This window comes from Diuraphis noxia, unplaced genomic scaffold (assembly GCF_037042655.1).
Source record: "Diuraphis noxia isolate RWA-SAM2 unplaced genomic scaffold, SU_Dnox_SAM2 contig0004, whole genome shotgun sequence".
NCBI classification, from domain to species: domain Eukaryota; kingdom Metazoa; phylum Arthropoda; class Insecta; order Hemiptera; family Aphididae; genus Diuraphis; species Diuraphis noxia.
In genome coordinates, this window is record NW_028301714.1 from 6,188,361 (window position 1) to 6,207,890 (window position 19,530).

The 19,530-nt window shown below is 30.1% G+C and overlaps 1 protein-coding gene across 1 annotated transcript in view; it reads right to left on the reverse strand.

The window, feature by feature from the left end:
* Nucleotides 1-762: 762 nt before the first annotated feature.
* numb (NUMB endocytic adaptor protein) overlaps nt 763-19,530 on the reverse strand; it is a 29,866-nt gene continuing 11,098 nt past the window's right edge. Inside the window, exons 2-9 of the mRNA XM_089227896.1 lie at nt 6,614-6,793; nt 6,027-6,098; nt 5,885-5,962; nt 5,686-5,826; nt 5,388-5,613; nt 4,978-5,256; nt 4,737-4,904; nt 763-4,022 (exon numbers count right to left, since the gene is read on the reverse strand). Coding sequence (XP_089084022.1) covers nt 3,517-4,022; nt 4,737-4,904; nt 4,978-5,256; nt 5,388-5,613; nt 5,686-5,826; nt 5,885-5,962; nt 6,027-6,098; nt 6,614-6,793 — 1,650 coding nt within the window. The 3' untranslated portion in view covers nt 763-3,516. The remainder of the gene's footprint in view (nt 4,023-4,736; nt 4,905-4,977; nt 5,257-5,387; nt 5,614-5,685; nt 5,827-5,884; nt 5,963-6,026; nt 6,099-6,613; nt 6,794-19,530) is intronic.

Genomic DNA, 19,530 nt, shown 5'->3' on the forward strand with positions numbered 1-19,530 from the left:
TAATTATTATAGAAAATCATCACGATGACGTAGTTTTTTAAAAACGAAATAATTATTTTAAGCAACTTAATAGAAATTTTATTTCATTATGTTAAATGGGGGGGGGGGGGGATGATACCTGAATTCTATAAATCAATTATACCTAACTTAATCCATATAGGCTATAGCCTATAAGTAAATAAATTCTGTTAACACTGAAAAATAATTGGAAACAGAAATCGCTGGACAACTCGACTAATCACTAGTGAACACAACAAACATTTTCACCCAACATAAATATTCATGTTAACTTCATTGAATATAATATAGATAGAGATAGCGCATTCATTAAACCATTCTAATTTTAGCTAAGAAGCATTCACTATGGTAAAAATCTATACACAAATTACAAGGATAAGTAACTCAACAATTTTTTATATTTTCTTCTGTTTTATTTAAAAAGAACTTCCTAAGGTTGTTGATGGTCAGTGACCATTACTCAGGTTAGACAGATATGAATACGTGATTGATATTTGATACTAAGATCTTTGATACATAGTTATGTCTTGTGTGATATTATAAGCTGTGACCGGTGGTTATTACTTATTAGTTATTACGTATAACAATATAACATATACTATTGAGAAACTATGATACCAAATGGTCAAAAAAATATAAATGATAAAATGTTTGAGGTAAGAGACAATTTTTTTTTTTTTGAGGAGTAAAATAATATAGGTACAAAACTATTGGTAATAATTAAATACCATTATACGCTTGACATAAAAACAATCGATACTTTTTATATTTATATATAATTCATACGACAACAATAATTAAGTACAAAGGTTCTTAGGCATCTAAAAATATTGTCTAAGTTTTCTAACTATATGTTTATACCACAAAATATAAACAATAAGATAAAGGTTTTATAAACATGTTTCAATTTGTTTTAACTTTTAAGTACAATACAAAGTAATAGGTAAGTTAATTCTAATTTGGTCATATCGAAGCTATTAGCATATTATTCAGTATCCTACGAGGACTTACTAATTTTAAATGGTCGGGAAAAATAGAATTTGTATTAATCCGAGTACTTAAAACTAGTAAATTTTTATAGGACACCTTGTACAGATATAATATGATATAATAATAAAATTATAACATAACATTAATTGTTATACTTTTTTTTTAGAGGCCACTAAAATCACAATAATATTGAATAGAATAATTATCTCCTATCCATAAAACTTACATATTTACTATTAGTCGTTTTCATAAAATTTTAGTTGAAAAACGAGAATTATTTTTTAATTGCACTTAAGCCATTTAAAAACAATACTGCAATTTCAATACTTAATATATGTCTAAGATCTTTCGTACACAATAATATTCTTTGTCAAAAACATAAACAACATATTACATCTATATACAATTGTGTAAGTATGTATAACATAAGAATGTTCACTGATATACTTATATATATACACATAATATAATGATATACACGTGTCCCATAATACAAACACCAATCTTTCCTAAGTGGATAGACCAAATAATAACAACAATAAAAATTAATCGTATACCAATAACATAATAAGGTGCAGCATGATTATTAATTGGAGTATACACTAATTAATAGTTAATAGGTACGACAATTTTGAAAATCGAGTTTCAACCAGGTGTTAAGTAATTAATTTTTTTACAGGTATAGTTGCTCTCGGGCATAACAAATAACCGGTTAGATGTCTAATCCATAAATGATTAATACTATGTGTAATAATGTTTGTTTATAATAATAATAATCTATACATAATAATATTGTTTTAAAAAATAATTTTTAATCATAAGAAAATATAATACAAACTAAAATACTAACAAGTATTATATCTTAATGATGAAAAGTATAAATATTCATCAATATTTATACTACAGTTATTATGAGAGCAATACGGATATTGTTATAATATTATAATGTTACCACAGATATTCGCGTATAGTACATACAATAATAAAAATAATAATAATAATAATAATAATAATAATATAATAATGATGATAATAATAATAAACATTGTTGTGTATCAATAGAAAAAAATGCAGTCTATTGAATACACGAATATCACAGAACACGCAATCCCTATTCAGTACGCGGCTATAAGCGTTTTTTTTTTCTAATCATAATACATTTTTAGGTATTTTATGACTGTGGAAGTGTTTGACTTGTCATACTGAAAGCGAAAGTAAAGAAGTATCATATGTATAAAATAATATGTGAAGATGAGGGATGTAAATAACTGAAACATTATTATTTAGACAACTGTAAAGACAATAGAAAATACAGTATTGTGCCAATAAAGAAGTAAAATGAATGCAAGGTGAATCATTTTCAATCTAACAGGTATAGAGAAGAATACATATATCAACATTTTGATCTTAGAAAAATACACATTATATACATTTATGCTTATGGTTATAGATAATCATTAAATAATACTTGGGTTAAAAAAATTGGCAAATATTTAGGACTTGTTTAAAAGAATCTATACTGTTTGTTTACTAATTGAGAGTTGGTCTGTACATTATTAAAATGTCATTCAATAAAATGTTATAATTATATAACCTATTCAATTTGATATTGTGAGTATATAAATATAATTTATTATTAATAGTTTAAAATATTTAATTATTATAACTTTTTGTAACTATAATTAAATATAAGAAATATGTTTGATTTTTATTATTTAATATAACTATTTGATTCAATTAGTTGTTAATGAATAAACCTTCCATAGTAGTGAATTGTTCACCATTAGCTATATGTGTGCGATAAGTTCAAATTCGTTAATAGGTACCCTTACTTAGCTGTCAATATTTATATCAACACAAAATTTAACATTAAATAATATAATATACTAAATATTTTAACGTTAAAAAAATATTGATATGTATAGGTTGCAAATGAACGTATATAAACATTATTTAATAATTTAGTTTAAATTCACTGTGCATAAATATTCAGTTTATGTTTTAAGTTTAGTTACAGTAAAATGTAAAAAAAATAAATAACTAATAGTTAATGCATATTTATTCATATTTATTAATAATCGTGTAACTCTGTACTGAATATATTTTAATTAAGTACTTTTTGAACCTTATAATTATGATGAGTAATTAACTTATTTGCAGATTTTTTTTAGATGATTCTATTTTATGTTTTAAGTTACAGTAAACTATTATTATAAATGCACTTAGTAATACTTAAAGGTTATTAAAAAATATAATAAAAAATAAGTTTACTGGTACTGAAAACAAACAATTTTGTTTGATCAATTGAAATTTTGATTTTTTTTTAAAGATAGTACATAGTACACTAGATCAAATAACATCAATATTAAGTTTTGTTAATGTTAATTTTGAACATTAATTGCACAATCATGAATCCAATCCTACATAGTATTATGGTAATCGCATATTCCCTTTCTCAAATTTTTTTTTTACTTTATCTTACTCAATGATGATAATTTTAAGAATTGATCACATTTGAACTTCAAAAGTTTTGACAGTTTTACTTTGGCTATTTGATATTGGGCTACTCAAAAAAGGATTTGTATTTTGTTTTGGGGCAATGTAATTAGGATCAAATGGATTAGCTGAAATATTATTATACGTGCGATAAACATCCTCAGCAGTGTCTAAAGAAAACGCGCGACTATGTGCTGCTAAATGTGGATTTCTTTTAGGTGTGACCTGGGGATCCATTGACTGTAATGTAACTGCTGCCACTTTACCTAACCATTGTTCAGGCCTTGGAAGTGTCGATGGAGGAGTAGCGGGTGGAGTTGGTGGTGTAACTGCCTTGTTGTTTATATTCCATAAGCTGGAACCGGAATCAAAGCCTTCGTCTTGTTGAGGGCTAATACGACTCTCTGGTTTTGGAGTGGAGGGGTTACTTTGGGTTTCTGATGATAATATGGCCTTTTTTGATATACTAGCTAGAAATGCTTCACTTCCAGTGATTGGGCCTTGTTTTGGATTGTTTTCTAAAAAAATATACACATAATATTATGTAATATAATGATAATAAAATAATATGATTAAGATACCGTGATAAGTTTGTTTAATTTCTTGCTAAAGTAATATGGCAAAAATTAGTACAATAAAAATAGGTAATTAATTATTATTAAGGAGCAATTTTCAAAATTAGATCACCGATTTAATAGAGATGTAAGAAACCAACATTTTCAAGTGAATCTCTTGAAATATCTTTTTCAGAATACTAATTAAAAATATTCATCAAAATGTTAGGTATATTAATAAGCTACAGTACCTAATACACAGAATTTAATTTAAAAAATATGTATTAGACGTATGAGTTCAACAAGAATACTGTGACGATTGCAAAAAAGTTATTTTCTTTGTTATAAGTGTTTAGCTTTTAAAGTCTGTCCATATTTTTCAGTTTGTTGTTTTACTTGAGAGAAATAAAGATAACAAACCTATTGGTATGGCGTCTTCAATTAACATCAATATTTCTCAACCTTTATTTTTACACAACACCCCTTTTAGATTTTAAGAATCTCATATGCCCCCCCCCCCCCCAATACATTTTTTTCAATCACCTAGTACTTAAAGTCTACCTATATTCCGATAAGATAATTATTAAGATATTATTTAAGTGTCTATAAATATTATACTTACATAAATACATTATATATATATATATCATACAAGAAAATATTTAAAAGTTATCTTACCTATACTTTTAGGATCGTTTGATTTAAATTTCTCAGGGAAATCATCATTGGCTGTACTGTTTGTAAGAAACGCCAATTCTAATGACATTTGTTGACACATGGCTGTTACTTGATCTGTTGTTGACATTGGTTTTTCACTTCGAGGAGAAGCTTCAAGTATAGGACTTACTAAAATAAATACAAATATTGCTATGTATTATTACTTATCATGTTATTTATAGTTTTGACTTTAACTCTGTACCTGGAGTATTCATTTGTAAGAGTTTATTAGATGTACGGGGATTTGCTGTTGGTTGTAGACTCATTGATCTCGTTCTCTCTAAATTAGAAGGTAATTCAGATATTCGAAGTGACAACTGTCTTTTGAATGGTGACGCTTGATTAAGTTGCGTAAACCCACGAAATGATCCTTGTCGTTGTAACATTGACAATGTAGCATGCGGTCTTTCAATCGCATTGGTGCTAACTTTTGGTGTTGTGGGGTTTTGTTGCAATGGTTTTACTGTTGATGTTGGTATATCTAGAATAATTATTACATTTTTTATATAATATAAGAAGTAATGATTACTTCACTCACTTTTAAATTAAAATCTACAAATTAATAAATAATAATAATGTCATTGCATCAAGTTATCTAAATAAAATATGTACCTTTATTTAACTGAAGAAATGGGGGAGGTTGTGGTGGTGCATTGAGCGGAATATTAGGTTCAGATTGTTGTTCAGTTAAAGATGGAGTTCTAAAACTGCCAGTTCTAGTAAAAACAGATGTTTTTGGATCATAGTTCATTGTAACAGAACAATCTTCTTCTCGTTTATTTTTTCTTATCAGGCATTCTTGAAAAGCACACCCAACAGCATGACTTAATCGATCACCCTATTAAAATTTCATAATTAATACAAAACATTTAAATACAAATAAAAGTAAGAAAATTTATTTTATATTTACCGATTCTTTTAAAGCTACAAAACCGTGACACATCCATCGACGAGTCAGTCCGTCTCTGCATATGTATGAAAATCCCTTTTCATGACTCCGGTCTGGGGCACAGAACGAAACTTTTTCAATTGTTTGATCCACTATCAAACCCTGAAAATCAAGAATTGTAAAACAACAATTTTACAAGGATGTAACAATTATTATTTACTTTTGTTTCTTCTTCAACGACACGCAATCCATCTCCTGATATGTAAAATATAGCTCTGACTGGTCTGCGGCGTGATGCCTACAAAAACAGAACATAAATTAAAAATCTTCGTTTAATTTTAATGAAAAGGTCATAATATTACCCTAAGTGTTTTTAAAGCTTCTTCGCATACTTCCATTCCTCTCGATTCAAAGACTTCGACACAGCCCAAATACTGTAAAACAAAAATATGTTAGTCAAACAATTACTATATAAATAATATTATTAAACTATAATTGCTATTTCAATTATTATCAACTAATTTAAAAAAACAATTTTGTACATTTTTATTTAATATAGGTTTTAATTAATTTCTATTAAATTTACTCAGTACAAGTATTGGTAATTGCAAGTCATCTAATTATGTGTAAATACTGTACATTTTAATTACATTATAATAATTAATCCTACCTCCACGAGGAAGTTCATTCCACACACTTCTTCAGAACACATTATTTTCCCCTACAGAGAATCCAAATTTAATTTCTCCAATTCCAATAAAATGTATAAACTCTATAAGTTTGATCTATTATCTAAATTAAGTTTTTCGTATTGGCTGTACCAATGTACACCTATTATTCAAACATCTATGTAGATACATTTTCAATTTAATGTTTGAGAATTTTACGAAGCCCTTCTTTTTTTTCTTTTTTTTTTTCTAAATTTTAAACAATTTTAAACGCAGTTTACCTTAACATGGAAGGAACATATTCCAGCCCGGACTTCAGCTTCGTCCATGGCCCACAAATGAGGCTTAGGATTGGAATGATGGCCTGGCGATCCGGCAGTATTTCCCAGATCTTTACGGCGTCTGAAACTGTCTCGAAAACTCCGCCGTAATCGGTCCATTTTAGACGGCGACCGACCACTCTATAAATTGAAAAAAAAAAATTAATTCGATTATTATTAATTATTGGCAGACTCATTATGGGGGGGGGGGGGGGAATATAATATTTTTCCCAGTCTTTTTTTTTTTTATAGCCATAATTAAATTCCCGTAAGCATCTGGCTCTAAAAGAAAGAAATAAGAATAATTTTTTTTTATTTTACTAGTTTAAAACTACGAGACCTCAACAATTATAATATATTATGACAGCTCAATTTTACGGCTCACAGTGCTAAAACATAACTTTGAAAATTATTTGTATTATACAATTTACCCCATTTAATTTATGATAACAAATAATTAATATAATGTTATTATTTACGAAATTTAATAGTCAGGAGGGATGTGGCGGCATAGCCCCTGCACTAGAACGATAGTATAACCTTATATATCCCATCCCAGAACCAATTCCAAGTTACGTCATTCCGATCTACACGTTGTATATTCGTTTGAGTAAAATATATTACTATATTAGCATAAAACCACCACGATGATTCTCAAACGGTCGGACTAATATATGTACATATAACATATACCTACGTCTTGTTAAACACGAAATAATCGAAATATATTAATTTAATTTAATTACACAACGGTACAAGTTGTACATCAAATAATTATTAGACGATACACGCTCTGATTAGACCTGGGTATGTATATATAGTTGAAATCTGCGCAGGATTCGAGATAAAATATAGAATCATATCGGACGAATTGGACAGCGGCCGACGGATGGCATTATTTTGCTGGAATATCATTGCATGCAGGTCAGAATGAACACATTTGAAAAACGAATTTATGAACTGAATTTACCCAACTAACCCAACAGAATTCATTTATAAAATAAATAAATACGTTTCCGAAAGAATCATAATTTTTCAACTTTTTATGCACGACACATATTTTATGTATAGGTATATTGTTTTTATTATACATCTAATCATCGTACCTATTATATTAACCATTGATTAAAGTTTACTAAAACACGGATAAAAAATTGCAATAATTTCAACAAATATACACCACATCCGTTGAATGCGCGTCGACACTTCAGAATTAAGACGACGTTATAATACAATATACCATCGTCGTGTACCAAGTGAGATATTTTTCAGTGTCATTCCAAATTTGTACATTATAACTTATATACAATTATGTAATTGAATAAAAGTTAGTTATAAATTTTAAACTTATAACAGATACGACAAACATTTAATTTCCCTAAGGAGAGGAGGTAGTTCACTTACCATATTGACATCTGCACAATCATAAATAAGTAACGAATAAGATACCAAGGGGGGATCTGTTCCCCATGCCCACTCACGTAAATACGCCAGTGATGACTTATAACACCTTAGCTATTTACTTATAAACCTGCTATAACACATAACATTCTACCAACGGTTAATTATGTACATAGTTGCTGTGATTTGTTCAACACTGCAGGTTGTATATATAATATAAAATAAATCTAAAATATAGGTAGGCACTCGAAACACTTTATATAGTTATTTTATAATAATAAGCCAATAACGCAACGATATTACGTGTACATAAGGTGTTTATCCGCTTTATCGGCTATATATATATGTGTGTCGATATTAACGCAAAACCTCAATACGGTGCACTCAATATTATTACGATTGTACATTTAAGTATAATTATGTAAAAAATCCACTCACGCGTCGAACAGTTAAAAATTAAAACGATTAAAATATGTCTTATTATATCGATTAAGAGGATATGACACCTGACATTTTGTAGTCTCTTTCTTACAAGTGCCGTAAACATGGCAAATGTACGCTCAGTAGTCGTATGCATAACTCTTCGTTAGTTTAAAAATTAGTGTGAATCGCCACCTCTTATGAAACTCGATGACCAGCACAAATTATCTGTGCACATATGCATGGGCGGATAGGCCATTTTTGGCCTACCGGAAAATTTTAAAAAGGGGCCTCCACACATGAAAAATAAATAAATTATATATGATATTAAAGGGGGCCCCATTACCGGAATACGAAGGGGGGCCCACCGGGAAATGCCCGGTTGCTCGGTAGGCCTATCCGCCTATGCACATATGAAACTGGCATAAATTAAAATGCTCATAATTTACTTTAAACTGAACTATCGTAAAAAAATCACATACAAATATTACAAATACAGATAATAATATGATCACATACCACAGTAAGTTTCTCGATAAATCGATTCACTCTCGTTTTCAAACCATCGAAGCTACATGTGATCTACTGAGGGTAAATTTGGTGTGTTATGCACTATTGTAAGACAAAGACGACAAACGCCAGTGTTACGTCCTCTTAAGTCTGTGTATACGAATTTAAACCGTGAAAATCAAAATACACAAAGGTCGCTTTGTTTTGATACCTAGTCTAAATATAAAACCACGTCGCGCGAATCCGTTGCAGCTGTGTGGCATCACATTATAATACCATACGAATTCGTTGTTTATATTATACGATAATGTTAAAGACTATAATATTATATACACGACGATCGTTTTACCGACAATATATTATTTTTTCAATTATTATTGTCCAAGTACGAATAACGAATACCGCGTGTTGGATATTTATTAAATCACTATATTATAATATAATCATCATAATTATTATTCCCAAATGCCCGAACGCAAAAGGATTATTATTTATTATAACTTTGTGTGTGCATTACACCAGGTGATGAAATTAAAATAAGACATTCAATCATAATATTTAAAAACCATATTTTATTTTTTTTTTTTTTTTACATAATTTTAAGCAGTCAAAGTAGAATTTTTCTAAAAAACATAAACTTATTTCTATTTTTTATCTTAAGTTATTTAATTTTGATTTTTTTTTTTAATGGCACGAAGAATATATTTTTGGAGTACTTCGAAAAATAAAAATAAATTTTGGACGAGTTTATATTGACTTATGAGCTATTACTATTTAAAGTTTAGATAAGCTAGGTGGAGCGGTAGAAGTGTAAAACCGTATAACCAGAATAATATTGGTCAAATACTTCGCTTATCTATAAACTTTAAATACTCAACAAGCCACTTATTGTCTGAAATTTGAATTTTATATAATATGTAGATCGAAATACTCCAAATAATATTTTTCTTCGGAATTTGAAATCAAGTAGGTATGTTATATGATGTTATCATCCAAAAAAAAAAAAAATGTTTCCGAAATTGTTGGTTTTGTAACGACTTTAAATTTGTTTTAATCACCTAGATATAATTTCAAAAATAAGCGTCTTACTACGTTTCAAATGGATCACTCCGTGTATATAATTGTGTATATAATATAATTGGGTGTAAATATCGCGAGTAGACGTTCGAAGATATATGAAATGTGTTTCTTCGTGATTTTGCAATGCGATAGAGGCGGGGGTCAATTACGTAACTATCTTTAGACGACTAGAGCATAATGTCCCATGTACATCTAAAATATGTGTTTTAAATTATAATTTATGATTAATATGCTTCAACACAACTCATTACACAGCGTCAAGTGCATATATTGGCATAATGATATCACAAATTATTAGGTATAATATAACAGTCGACGCAATTTATTCGACGATTATTAAATCAAATTCACGTTCCCGTTATTTTTTATCGTTAGACCGTGTCTCCGCTGCTCTATATTATAGAAAAATGGTTCACAAAACTTCTATAAATCTGCAGAGTTAAACACGGAACGAGACGATTTGAGATTTTTCAATGCTTCGTTATCTTACCCGGCTATAAACAATATACTATAGTATTGTATTTTAATTTATAATATTTAAGAAGGACTACGATATAAATATATCCGTATGATGTGCGTTGTCTCCGTTTTACTGCAAGTGCACAATATATAACATGGCAAATTTTACGCTCAACGGATCACGTTTAGCTCCGTTAGTTTAAAAACTTGAAAAAATTGACCTCTCACAAAATTCAAAGATAAGAGCTGATTATTATATAGATAACCTCATATGCGTGGTTTTTTTTTATTTATTTATTTCGAAGCGAGTTATAAATATTTTAAAACAGTAAATTCTTCCTACATCTCTTATATACGATACTTATGTATATACAACTCACTTCAAAATCAAATAAAAAGCCCACAAAGTTGCCTAAACAATAATATTACTTTAACATTTTATAAGAGGTCGATATTTTTATACTAACGGAGCTAATAAACGAGATCTGCTGAGCGTAACATTTGCGTCCTCGAAAAACGCTGCAGGTATCATCGGGACGTCGACTTCTAAGCGTGTATTAATTGTTCGTATTAATCTATCTATCGAACCGAAAAAATACGTTTTCGCCCGAATAACGCAAATAATATATTTATTATGATGGTATTATATAGACTTATAACGAAATGAATGTCATCGTGACAACATAATATATGGACAAATACGTATATCATCGTTTATCGGTTTAAAATTTAAATACGATTACTATAATGTTCTCGAAAGCTCAATCAAATCACGTTAAACGTTTATCAACACTTGAGAGAGTTGAGAGATGCTTAATAATAATAATAATAATAATCATAACAGTACACAATATGACGTGTAGTGTGTACACATAACACTGTGCACGTGTATATGGTGGTTTAATGACGATAATTATTAACACCATAAAATACGTAAAAGCAAAGCTGCAGACAACAGGCCCCCAATGTGATGACAATAATTATATTATAAGAATACGAAACAGTTAATTCAAAACGTATCATACCATACATGATAGTAATTTTGTAGTACTTAGGTACCAATATTAATAATAATTATTAAATAATAATTATATAATATACGTTTTGGCATTTATCCGAGTTCTGAGTTGTTGAAAAACCGTAATATAACAATATTGCGGCTATTATACGCATCCGTCAAATAAAAAATGTTATTTTGACTGCATTTTACGGTTAACGCACATGAACCATAAAAAACAACAAAATAATAAACTCGCAACAGCGATAACAACCCGTGGACGTAAATAATCATCGTTAGCTCATCGGAAAATCGACGTAAAAAAAAAAATAAAAATTATCCTTCGACAATGTTTTATGTAATAACTAATAATTATTGTACGTGTCCAATAAAGAAGGACGGTTCGAGGTGAGTATAGGAATAATAAATGATCACAACACCAGGAGGAGGAGTGGGTACACCGGCGGGCCTTGTTGACATGCACTGCAGACCATCATCGTAATTCATAAATATTTCATAAATTCATAACATATTTAACTCAGTCGGACGGTGATGCGTGATACGTCGAATACTCGTAATAATAATTAATAATTCTCGCAGAAATTTTACAAATATAGATGAAACTAAGGTAGGCGCCTTCATCTATTATATTTGTGTGACCACCAAATCTCTAATTTATCGTCTGATCATAAAACGAAAGTGTCCCCACCCATAGTTACTTAAGAGTAGGTACATTCGCGTTTTTTAAGAAAAGTTAAGACAAATATAATTCTCGGTCTATACATATATTATAATACTAATCAGAAAGTAACTATATTATAATGTCATTACTCAATACTATTGTCGGTTGTATAGCGTTATTGTTGGATCGTTAAACTATAATTTATGAATTATGATGATTACCATTACATGTCATCCATATCTAAGCTATTAAAAATATTGAAAAAAGTTATCTAACCCCCCCCCCCCACCTCATCCCCTCCTCCACCTGACAACAAAAAAGACAGTGTCGGTGATGGCTCCTTATGGACCGCGTGGAACCTATCTTATACACAGTTCTAATAATGTTTCGACATTAATTAATATTTTTAAGTTCTGAGAAAAAATGGAATGCGGTCAGCTCAGCTTCTGCGACATAATATGATAAGAAACACGATTCATTAAAAGAGAAAAAAATCACTCATTTTTCACGCCATTTCACCTGACCATGAAAGTTTTACATTATTTTGAGACAATTGCAGTGAAAACGCTCAAATATATAAGTTGGAAAATTCAAAATGAGATGGTTCATACATATTTATGTTTTGATATTATTTCTACAAAAATCATAAGAAATATTACTTTTTTAAATAATAGCCAATTGCCATCAAAATAGCTGATTTACCAGGTGTTGAACAATTTACTCTCTGTTCTTGTTATTACTATGACGTTTAAGAAAAAAATTTGCGAATCACATTGCAACTAAATTAAAAGAATGAAATATTGAAATAAAACATTTACGGGGTCAAAGATATGATGGCACCGCAAATATGAGCGGAAAATCTAATGAAGTTGCAGCTTTAATTAAAAAAGTATATCCGAGTGCATTATTGCACATAATATATTACATCTTTGTACCCATAATTTAAATTTGACTTCATCATATATGCATTCAATATTCAACGAATAAGAAACACTATTATGGATATTGTAGAAGTACCTATATATTATTACTTATTTAACACTCCAAAAATATTTATTTTTTCCTCAAAACATTAAGCTTGATTAAAAAATTCAAAAAACGAATATTCTTCTAACAAAAAAAAAACTTAAAAGACTGCTATCTAAGTGGATTGAATATTAAATAAATCAATAAAAAAAAAATTTACAAATAAATTATTCCCTGCAATTATTATTTGCTGTTTGCATGAAACGTGTGATGGAAAGATATTGATCGAAACAATAATGATATTATTGCTTCTTTCGGTATTAAAATCTTCAGAATTTAATGTAGTCCTTGATGTACTTAACACAGATTTTCAATATATTTATGTATTCTCTTCACAAATATTTACAAAATAAAAATAATGATTAAGTGGAAGCTGTTCGGCATATTAAAATCTAGTAAAAATCAATTTAATTTTACAAGAAAAAATGTCACGACTGAATTTAACAAGTTATTTATTGGGCTGAATAAAGATTAAACGATATTTTCGAATATTTATTATAGAAAAGCTTAGAACAGCTAAGCGTCAAAAAAAAAAAAAAAACGATCCAATAACCAAAAATATTTTAGTATTACTTTTTTTACACACCGTTTCTTGATTCGTTGGTTCAACAACTAAATTATCGTTTCTTTAATTTTAGACGTATTTTTATTCCAACGTACCGATTGATCTTAGTGAAGCTAAGTATAGGAATTCTAAAATACAGATTTGAATTTGACGTCAATAAGTTTACTCGAGATCGACTTTCGATTTACTTTTTTAAATCGATTTTTGTCGGATAAAATAAAAAATGTGGTTAAGTCGATCTCAAATGGACATGACGACAAAATCTGCAAATCTGTTTTTAGACTTTTTATCGCTTCATTAGATCCAATCGGTACGTCGTTGGAATGAAAATATATATAAATTCCTGCAGTCTATCTGTGTGTGTGTGTGTGTAGACAAAAACAGAAAATCACTACTTCCTTAATGAAATCAAAAATAAAATAAGACACAACGTCACGGCAAATACATTTTGTTTCTGGACTGTGACTGTAATCCGCACTGCCCCGAATGGTAACATTTTATAGGTGAAACTATTTTTGCATACAATTTAAGGAGGTCTGATGTGATGCTCTTCAACCGAAGTAGGTATAGGTTGTCCCTTTTTATCTGTGCGAATAACAATTTGAGAGCGATTCAAACATCACACTCGGAATCGTTATTTGCCGATTCAATTGAAGCGACGGCGCAACTGGAGCGTGTATGCCCAGTGCCCACTCACCGTGATGATCCACTATATACCATCCCGACGGATCCGTGTGATCACCAAGGGTCACGGTCGATACAGAGCTCGAGTGGTGCACCATTAATATTATGATATAACGATGTCAATGTGTCGAGTGTATGGGAAAAAAGTCCAATCCCATTATTTTTTTTTTCGATAAAAGTCCGTCCTGTGAACTTTGATTTATCAAAATTAATATTTACAAAAAAAAACCAATGCAACTACTGCAGTTAATATTATTTACGAAAAAAAAAAATTTTTTTTTTTATCCGTCGGACTTTTTCTCCGTAGTGGTATATCCATTGGTCAGGGTCATTTTTTTTTCGATCATCACTCTAGTCCACCCGCAGAGTATTATCCGTTGTTATTCTATATTGTCTGTTCCGTGTAGACGAGTGCCCACTCTACAGAAAATCGAACGCATGCGGTGGGGACAACACTACGTGTAGGTATTATAATATTTTCATATATATATATTATATATAACTGCACGCTTCACGCACCCCCTCGCGGCGGCTTCCTATACATATCAATACAATACGTGTATATATATGTATGTATGTATGATACTGAATATGTATATAATATATACAGATACACACACACACACACACACATATATATATAGAGGTAGTTATGGTGCGTTGACCGGCGGCGGCTCTCGATAACCGTCACGGTGTCATTTTTTTTGTTTTAATAATATCGGGCTATACCGTACACTCGTATTATACTGTGGCACACGGTGTACAGCAGCAGCAACAGCAGCAGTTGCCTCCAACAGAAGAGATCAGTGCGAAACGATGACGATGACCGTGGGATATAAACCCTTTGGGGCGGATCGTTTCCGCGTTCACGCTCAGCAGAGCGCAAATATTTCCGAACATTATATTTTTATACATAATATACACTATATATATATACTGTACATACAAGTAAACCGTATATAATACCACGTCGATGGCGTATTTTTTTGAATTTTTTTTTTTGATTTTTCTCAACTAGTTCCATATACAATTGATTTGTAATTTGTAAGCAATCGTGTTGGGTAACGGAGGTAGAGATGATACAATATGTACATATTATAAATATATTATGATTCGTAGTATGGATAATATATTAACTGAGATTAATAAAATTGATATTAATTGTAACGGAGTACTACTAAAGTATAGATTATTGATAAGTACAACAAAACACTATATATATATTATATATATATATATGTATGGTACGTTAAATAGAGTTTATAAGTATAGTTAAGCCGTTAAGCGGTTAAGCCATATAGAGACGTCTTCGTCTCGGGCGGCCTTAGAATGGTGGTGGTCCTATGTTGAGATAATAGTAGGTATTTTAACCTGTTGACTTGTGTATATAACGACGTAGACTGCGAACAAGACACGATTATCTACATTTTTAGAGAATTTTATTGATATCTTCCAATTATTGCACCAAAATATGATAAAATATTTATCAAGTTCGTCCATCATTATGTAGAATTAATAATAAATTGTGTTGCATGATTTATGTGAACAGATAAGTAAGGCATCACTGTGACTATTTAACTATATGGTAGTGCAATGCCCGCGGTGCATCAGTGTCTAATAATTTCAATAAAATATTAAACGATTTTAGTTCGCACTAGGTGGTTAGAGGATTTAGATACTACTTTGGCATCTCCTTATATTGTATTGAAAATCTATGAAAAATTGTCGAACCCAGGACGACTGGACTGAGACACTCTTCCAAGAGGAACAAACGGTTTGTTTTTATAATAACGATGCGATATTATTATGTAGGCACAGAGAGAAACGAATTTTTACGACTGTTGCGCTGATAATCAACTTACTGACATAACATGAATATTAAACATGACGAGTAATATTCTAAAAAGTCTAAAATGTAATTGCATTTTCTCAATAGTGACGTTCTTTGAGTTATGCCATTATTATTCCAGGAATGCGATTTGTATAGATCTATAAAATGTGAATTGCCCAATATAACGTCATATTATACAGATAAAGGTCGCAGTTATAAATTAAAAATCATAGTTATCTTTTCAGTGCTATCGTAAAGTTGTTAGTATATTATATAGATAGTAATTGATTGATCAATCATAATATGTAATACTATAATAAATTAATATTATGTATATAGACATATAGATGTACTATAAATGTAGTAATAAGTGTGACCATAGATGTGACAACAGTGATGTATATGCAGTAGTTATTCGTAGTGACTGATTGTTTTGTGAACTGATGACTGATAATTTGTGAATAATATTAATTGCTACTGATTTTTATAGGCAGCTATCAACATTAATAGTATTATTTATATCAGTCTATAATATTATTGTGATGCATGTTCATCATATATATTATATTCAGTCGAATTTCAGTAACTCTAAGTTCAAGGGGGGAAAATGTGCACAACCGATCGCAACATATTTGCTTTTTGTACCTATTTTGGAATTTTTTCACTTATTTTATGTATATATTTAAAACGTGGCTAAGATTAAACGTATGAGATAAGACTACAAGAGAAATAAATGAATAGTTTTTGGTTAATGTTCGCAAAATATAATCATCATAAATATTATGCCAAGCTGGGTATATAATAATTGATAGATTTTCATATGTGTAAAAACATTTGTAATTATTAAAATTAGAGACTAATTAAAAATTAACTATTTAATTGAGGTAAGATGACGGGAATTTAATTAATAAACAAAGAATATTAGAAAGAGAAAGTACGACTCGGTTTTATTGTTTCTCGTGGACGATGGATATTTTGTTAAAAACGTATTAATCCACTTCGGTCCAGTTTAGCAAATACCCATTCGATTGTATTATTGTTGTGTTTGACGTAAGGACAAGTGCCTCCTATAAAAGTGCATACTATACTCGCCGTCACGAACCTATAACCTACCTGTATATCACATATATACAGTAAAGGGGAGCTGTATACCCTTTCAAGTACCATCACTTTTATTATAAAAATATACACGTGTAGTTATCGAAGTTTTTGTCGTATAATATTAAAACGAACACATTAACAATTTTGATTTTTGATTTCATTTTGAAAAAATTTCAGAAATCAACAGCGAGAAACAGCGTATTACCTTTTAGGTAGGTACCAGTCATAAATATTTGTTGAGCTTCGGACGTATATTGTGTACACCATTTACCACATCCGGGTGTGTTCAAACTTAACTTCGTATCGAATGTACATATTGTATCTGTTTTAGATATTTTATTACACACAACCAATGCACGCATATAAAATATAATATATATCGTAAACGGTAAACATTCTACGCACAATATTATAACGTCGAAAGTCAAGACAAACACGTTTTAGCAGTCTCACACAACTACATAATATACAGCGTACTATATTATATGCATTAAACTATAATATTATGATATATTATACACACATGAATATTATTATATTATATTATATTACCATGTGTAGGTTTTATTTTTATAATAGATAAGATTCGACTGTTACATTATATAAGACGTTTAAACGCATAATTTATGTTATAATATGCACACGGCATAGACAATAAACGCGTTACATTATATTGTATTTCTTCTCTAAAAGTCTGCTACATCAGCTTAGAACACGAACGACGCCTCATCGCCGCGCTACACTTTCACCGATTCTATATACATTATATTATTATTACTATACACTGCGACGTTGAAGTACGAAGGATAGATATAGCACGACCTATCTATAAAAGTATTTAAGTATACATTAAGCAATAGCGTATCGCGCAATACTATATATACAGTAATAAAACATCTATATAGAGTGGACAGCCACGGGGATGGCTATGATAAAAAATGTCGACTATATAGGGAGTTGTCCCCTGTTGAGAAAACCTCTAAATAATGGACGTTTGCGAGACGTCGCATATATATATATATATATATATATATATATATAGAGAGAGAGAGCCATAAAGTATTGGTTATACATTTAAATATATTATACATACATTGTAATAATTGGCCGATATTAATTTCTTATTTATCATTATATACAATATTATAAGTACATACTCAAAAGTGGATTTAAAAAAGTTTATAAAAACGTATAATGTTTATGCACAATAAAAAATGTCTGTAATTTTTTTTCGTGCACATTTTTTCTTCTTTTTGCAATGGTTTATGTATGTAAATGTATTGTGTCCATTTATAATAGAGATTTCACTGTATATCATGATATACAAATACTCGCCAGCCTTCGCAAAATCACTACAACGACTGAACGACGGTCGACGAGAAGAAGAGATCGGAACCACGTGGGCAAGGGTGGCCGGCTCTTTTTAATTGGATTATTTTTTCATACTTTCCGAAACGAATAATCCAAGCTATGACAACGATGATAATAACGGCTACCGCGATAAGGTTTTTTTTTACAACTCATTATATACGCAGTTCCCACGAGCTATCTTCGCGTTGGCAGACCGAAAGAGTATTAAACACGTGTCGCGTACGCGTGCGGCACTGCTGCATATGACCGCGTGCAATTTCCGCTTCCTATATTATATATGTACGCTTTTATTGCACGCGTTGGCCCGACGACGGATTAGTGCTAAAATCCCAGTCTCTACAGCAGTGCACTTATATAAATGCACTCGATCGATAACTTATGAAATAATAGTATGCACGAAACAGACGAAATGATATTATCATTATATGGTATACATCATAGACAATATTATAATCATTCGTAGGCACTTAACGGCGGCACTGCTGTTCGATATACGACGACGTGTACTGCGTATTATTATGATATTGTGCGTATATATATAGTAACATACGTAAATAGTAACATCTGGATAACATGCCGTAAAAATATACGGCGTGTTTAATGTATTCTGCCGAATGATTGTTTTTCAAAAACAGATTACTGCGGTCTCCGGATGTACAATACAAACAGATCGGGGCGATTGCTTTTGGTAAGACGGAAAAGTTATAAACCTATTTCAATCATTATGAGATCCATTTAACGTTGGAAAAAA